Below are 6,812 nucleotides of genomic sequence, written 5' to 3' on the forward strand. Positions count from 1 at the left end.
GGAAACGAGAGCACACAAGTGAGTGTGGTAACCACCCTGGCTTAGAAGCCCCATGCCTTATAAGAGTCAATTATTTCTTGTAACAACCAATAAATATAGCTTCTAGTGATCCTGGTAAGGAACATGCCAAGTGAAAAGAGTTGTAAGTCCCTTACAGAAGCTGCAAGTGGTTAGGCTTCCCACTCGCTGTTTATAGAGCACTCATCTTAGTACGGATGCAGTTCACCAATCGGGGGTCATTTTTACCATAAGCAATGTGGCCTAGTAATAGGTGACATTCCACCTTTATCAGGAAAATAGAGCTAGGAAAGGGGAACTCAAGCTTAGGTCAGTTTCTTCCATACAAATTTTGTTAACCCTTAACTCAAAGGTTTCTAACATTTTTTCGATTCATCTAATTGGTTTTATAGCAAATAGCATTTAATGAACATTTACTATGCAGCACATAATGTATTATTATCTTCTTTAATCTTCATCACAACCACCAGTTCTGTAAGGTTGTTATCCTTCTTTTGCCCTTTTACAGTTAAGAAAACTGAGGCAGAAAGCATTTAAGAGATTTGCCCAAAGTCCCTCAAGTAAAGTTAGTAGAGGGAGGATTCAAGTCCAGATAGTCTGGCTTATACTAGAACTAAGGATTGGTGGAAGGGGTATTGTAGGAGGCAGATATTTTTCCTACTCAGATATTCATATTCACGGTAAAACTAGGTAAGCAACCTAGAATTTGTCCAATCCAAACCACACTGGTTCATAAGAAATGCTGTCAGGAATGATAAATGCAAAGCAAAGTGGGTAAAAGAACATAAAGGCTGCAGCAACAAGGAGTAATCTTTGTTCTGAGGCCAGTTCTTTTTTTTTTTTAATTCATGGTTGGAGTTTTATGTTTTATTTCTTTGTTTGTTTCAAATGACCTGTATCATGAGAATACAACTGAGAAGGGCTATTTCTTCTTATAGATTTTTCAGAAATGGCAGATTTGGGGGTAAACTTGGGTTCTGCTCTGTTTTTTTGGGTGGGGGGGGCAGGGTCTCCTAAACTGTCCTCACTTCATCTTCTACTAGTAGGTAAATCCTGTTCTCTCCCCAGAGAGATCCCATATCTGGCTAGGCTTCCAGCTAAGAAGTTGGCCCCGAAGCTTTTCTGACTGTCCAGTGGGTCCTTTAAGTACATACCAGGGGCTTTCCCATTAGGAGGAGTTCCCATTGTTACTGGTACCTTACCTTCCGTGTTGTGATCAGAATTTTAGGTATAAAAGCAACTTCCACTGAGGCAAATTCTCATCGAAGACTTTCTTCTCAAGGCTTTCCCGTTTTCAAAGCTACGTCTTGACCTACCTAAGACGTATAAGGGAGAAGAATTATACTGGCTAAAGCAAGAGTTCTTAACCTAAGGTCTGTGGTTAGAATCCAGGGAGTACATGTGAACTTAGGAGAAAAGTATATATTTTACTCTAATTTTAGTGTTTCCTTTAATTATGAATGTAGACAGCAAACCACAGTACTATTTACAGTATCTGTGACTTTGTCAGTAGAAAACATGGGTATTTTCATATCACATTACATTCGTTGCAGATCTCTTAAAATATCATTTATACTTACCTCTACTTTAATGTTACCAATTAGACTTGCTACTAGATCTTATTATTTAATGTATTAATAGATGCACATTACTACATCACATTTGGGTTTTTAAAAACATTTTAATAATTGTATTGCAATATTAATTACTCCCTTTGTAAGGTTGTGTATCTTAATTTTTGTATTTAAAAGTGTGATTCTCAGAAGAAGTCTAAGCTTTGCCAAAATGCCAAAAGGAGGGTCCACAGAATAGAAATGGGTTAAAAACCCCTGGGGTAGAGGAAATTTATAAGGTGAAAGAGGTCAGGTCTACATATTGGCCTTAGGTAGAATCTAGCCTGTGGGTTTTAATCTGTAGGTTTTCATGGGAGTGAAAATGAAGTGATGTATGTCTCAATCTAAATTGGCACACAGAGCAAAAATACTATTAAGAACAAACAAATATACTTTATTAGTAATAATAATGTATAGTTCCCTATTCCAGCCAGCTGCCAAAACACACACACACAAAATAATGTATAGTGACAGTTCAGATATATATTAGTGTGGAATTAAGTTATATATTATGATTTGATGTTTTCCCCTGGTTCACTCAGTCTTTTTCTCTCTTGTACAGGAAACCGACAGTAGTGATGTGAAGAGTTCTTTGTGGCAAGACACGGAAATTAAAGAAGTTATGCCAGCACTTTCTCCACAAATATGCCAAGAAATTCAAGAACAAGATACAAAGTCTTCGGTAGAGTCACCTATGCCATGGTTATATACTTATGGTGCAGAATGGTGCCTTGAAGAAAAAGTCAAAACAAGATCAAACAATCATGATAAAGAGTTATGTGTCATAAATCATGAGGGACCTAAAATAAGAGTTCCCTACTCTAGAGAGGTTGCAGTTAAGCCTTGTGGCAAAACAGAGAGTGGGTGTACTATATCAGATATGACACAGATAATTGGAAAGAACACAGTTGAGACAGAAAATGAAGATTCTTGCCTACTGATCAGTAAAGATACTTCCAAAAGAAAAAACCAGGAATCGTCATTTGAAGCAGTCAGGGATCCATGCTTTTCTGCAAAAAAAAGAAAGATGTTCCCCAAATCTTCCTCAGATCAAGAGGAAACAGAAGTAAACTTTACCCAAAGACTGATGGATATGGAGCATCTGCTTTTTGAGAGACATAAACAAGAGGAGGAAGACAGGTTATTAGCATTACAACTTCAGAAAGAGGTGGATAAAGAACAAATGAAGCTAAACTGGCAAAAAGGATCCCCACATGAGTATCAGTTACGGGCTACATCCTCCCCTCCAGACAAATTGCTAAATGGACAGAGGAAGAATTCCAAAGAGAGGAACTTCAAAGAGCGAGCTGATATAGGGCATTCAAAAGCACGGAGAGGCTCAAAAGATGAAAATTGGCAACCTTTTAAGATCCAGTTGAAGCATTCTGTTAATGGAAGAAAGATGCCAAATTCTACTAGAGATAATTGTAATGTATCTAAAAGTGCTCATTCCCTACACCCTAGTAGTTTACAGAAAAGTATTTTTCAAATGTTTCAGAGATGCACAAAGTAATGCACGGGAAAAGGGAGTGTTTTATAATCTGGTAAAGCTGGATTGTGAAGCCCTCTTTCTATCATAGAATATAAATTTATCATTAATTGTGGTCTGTAGGCACACTCGTTGTCTTTAATTGAAGGACTGTGTGATTGCAAGGGAAGAATATATAAATGTGTTTCTGCAAAGCTCAGTGATAAGCAAGGGTCTCTATCTTTTCCATTGTTAATAACTGTGATGTACTAAGTTTGACAGACCTTGTGGATATCAAAAATGCCTTGGCCAACACCAAGAAATCTTCAAGTGCCATTCTCTTTCCAAACAATGCATGTTTTATGGCCTTTGCTCACCTTTTTGTCTTGACCAGAAATCAAAGCAAAGTTATATTATACCAAATAGTTAATGGACCCATGCTAGGTTTAAAGCCTAAGTTTTCTTGCTGCTTTCTCATATATTTACAGAGCACTTGAAGTGTATCTTCCATAACACTGAAGTTATCTAATATCCATCCCTAAATTTTAAGTATTGTAGCATTTCCTTTTATTTAAAATGGATTAGGATCAAAGTTAAGTCGGAAAATCAGAGTTTTCTAGAAAATCAGAAATCAGGTGACAGAAAGGAACCTAGATTCTTTATACAAAAGGAGTGAAGAGTTGGAATGAGGCTGAGTTGGGTGGATCGACAGTTTGGGAGCATTGGAACTGAATGTGTGATCAGAAACTGTGTCCAGGATGGAATAGAACGTGTAGTTTGGCAGAGGTTCTTCCCTGTCCTTTCTTTGCTGAGTGACACAGAAAACATTTGGGTTTTACAGCTTTTCACACCATTAGTATCTGGTGTCAAAATCAAAATTAGTTACTAAATTACCTCAATTTTTGTACATTCACATTTGTATTAATCTGCTATTCCAGAAAAAATGGGTATTTACTGTAGGAGAGTTATATCACAGTATCTTAAGTTGTGGAACCTGAAACAACCATGTCTTTATTTCCCTGTTATCATTTGTATTGATATTGATTTTTTTGTGTGTTTATGGGCGGACATAAAAAGTATGAGACTTGGATTTTGCCCTCTCTTACCCCTGAAAGTTAAATCTTAAGACAGTGATTTCATTTTTGAAATTTAATTTAGAGACTATCAATCTTTTGTTTCATTAATGTGAACAACTTTTCACAAACAACAGTTTTAACAGCATTTCTGCTGATGTCGTCATCCATCCTTGTAATGTAAAAATATGATAAAATGTCCTAGAGCTCATTCTAGCTTAAATTTATCAACATTTTTATACGTCATTAAGATTTTTTCCCTCCATATTTTTTAATTGAAATTCTGTTAATCTTTGCATACTTGGTAGCGTCTACATCAATATTGATTGGGTAATTATGGGTAGAATTCTGATGCTAATTTAAAATTTAATTTGCCCTTTCTCAAAAAAGAAGCGATTGCCCTCTGAATAATGATTGTGTGAAATGAAGTATAGTCAGAAATTAACCAAATTTGACTACAACAGACTAAAATCTGTCATATCAAACCAGTATTTCTCTAAGGGCAATTTTACTTTATGTTTTAGGGTAGACATTGTTGGAACTCCTCGAATTAAAATGTAATCTAATTAAATCTTCCTGGAATACTCCATGACCAAAGAGGGGGGAAAAGTATCTCATGGTGTGATATATTTAGGATTTATATATTAAACCACTTATTACTTGTCTGTGAAGATGTCTTCCTGACTAAAGTTGGTTTTGAGATAAATTTTAATTTTTCTATTAAGTCTTTCTGCTATCCCTACCATATATACCTTTTTGTTAGAAACTAATAAATGTTTTGTGTCAGTCATTAGAATGTACTGCTACTTCTTTCTCTAATTTTTGTGAAAGGGATATGAGAATGTTTCATTTCTAAGGGAGTACTAAAGCTGGAGAGGTTGAGAATCTGAAAATTAAAACAATTATTAAAAATAAAAATTGACATATATTTTACCAAAATTTAAAAATACACAAATACTGGCTTCATAAAAATTTAAAGTTCTGCAAAAACTACCACAAAACAAAATTGGAAGACATAGCAAACTGGGGAAGAAATAGTTGCAGTTCATCACAAACAGCTAATTTCTTCTGTATTAAGTATCTACCAATTCATTAAGAAAAAGACTGACAATAGAAAAATTAGAAAAGTTTATGTTCCCAGGAAACATCACTCTCAAGAAAGTAAATATAGCTGATAACACCAAGGTAAAGGGTTTGGATCCCCGAACTGGCCAGCCATCAGAAGAAAACAGAAACAACCAGGAAATATAAATGGCTCTTAAACATGTGAAAAGATGCGTAATATCACTTATACTAATGCTCTACATTTTTCCTCCCTTCAGATTAGTAAAGACAAAGGGGTTTTTTTTTGTTGTTCTATTTTATTTTCTTGTTTTTGTGTGTGTATGTGTTGTCTTTTTTTAATCTTGGCAAGAGTGTAGGCAAATAGGCATTTTTATGCATTGCTTGGTATGAATAGAAAGATAAATATGTAGGTGAACTTGGCAGTTACACCTCTAGGAATTTCTTAAAGCTGTCTTCATATACAGAATGATGTACAAAAGAATTTTGTTATGGCATGTTGCTAATAACTTTTTAGAAACAACTTTAATGTCCATAGTAGACACTAAAGAAATGATGGTACGATGGAATACTATATAGCACTAAAACCTTTTTTTCCATGGTCTACAGTGCTGGCAAAAAACCCTCAACAAACCAATTTACTGATATGGAAAAAACTATAAGATACAGAGTTAAATAAAAAATACAAGATATAACTAGCATATATAGTGTGCAACCATTTGTCCAAAAAAGAAATATATGTGTGTTTGCATAAAATATCTCCAGAAGGAGAAACAATGATATTGTTACCAGTGGCGAGAACTGGGTGGCTGGGAGACAGGAGTGAAAGAATTACTTTTCACTATATGTTCTTTCATACTTCTTGCATTTTGAAACATACTGAATATATCATTTAGTCAACATTAAGTGCTCTTAAAATATTGCAAAATAAAGTAAGCTTATAAATTCTCAGCCTGCACCACTCTAGATGGCCCTTTTTTTTTTTTTTTTTTTTTTTACCGTTTAAGTTATAACAAGTTGTAATTCAGGAATGTTTTTTCAGCGAGAAAAGAAAATAGCTTTGGGAAGTTTTCAGTTGTTCGAAAAGGAAAATTTACCCCTTCCGGATAGGACTGCAGCAGACCTACAATTCTGCTGTGAACAATGAGAAAAGTCACATGTAAATATAAAATTGTCTACATAAAAGCATTAGTGGCTACTGAAACAGGACTAAAGGGGCTAAGATTCTAGAGAGGGGAGACTTAAAGAGAAGTGGTCCAGGGTTCAATCCTCGTACTAGCCAGCTGCCAAAAAAAAAGGTGAACTGTTTGCAACCACTTTTTCCTTAGTAGCAAGAACCTATCCAGAATGTAAGACAAGAATCAGGGCTGCTGCTGATGAACAGAGGAACTGGCAGAGCTTTTGGCCATCTAAGGCTAGCATGACAATATTGGACATTTGAGGGTCACAACTACATGGCTGGTTTTCCCCTCAAGATAATTGCAGAGTTTTGAAACTGCTCAGAGCAGAGGCTAAAAGCTAAGCTGAAAACCTCTGAAAAGCAGCAAGTTATTGTCAGGTTCATAGTGCTCATGAGAC

At 35.5% G+C, this 6,812-nt stretch overlaps 1 protein-coding gene across 1 annotated transcript in view; it reads left to right on the plus strand.

Annotated features, from left to right (window-relative positions):
* The window catches only part of RNF168 (ring finger protein 168), a 29,150-nt gene extending 22,946 nt beyond the window's left edge, over nt 1-6,204 (plus strand). Inside the window, exon 7 of the mRNA XM_063097626.1 lies at nt 2,194-6,204. Coding sequence (XP_062953696.1) covers nt 2,194-3,144 — 951 coding nt within the window. The 3' untranslated portion in view covers nt 3,145-6,204. The remainder of the gene's footprint in view (nt 1-2,193) is intronic.
* Nucleotides 6,205-6,812: the final 608 nt, after the last annotated feature.

Source organism: Cynocephalus volans, chromosome 1 (assembly GCF_027409185.1).
Source record: "Cynocephalus volans isolate mCynVol1 chromosome 1, mCynVol1.pri, whole genome shotgun sequence".
NCBI classification, from domain to species: domain Eukaryota; kingdom Metazoa; phylum Chordata; class Mammalia; order Dermoptera; family Cynocephalidae; genus Cynocephalus; species Cynocephalus volans.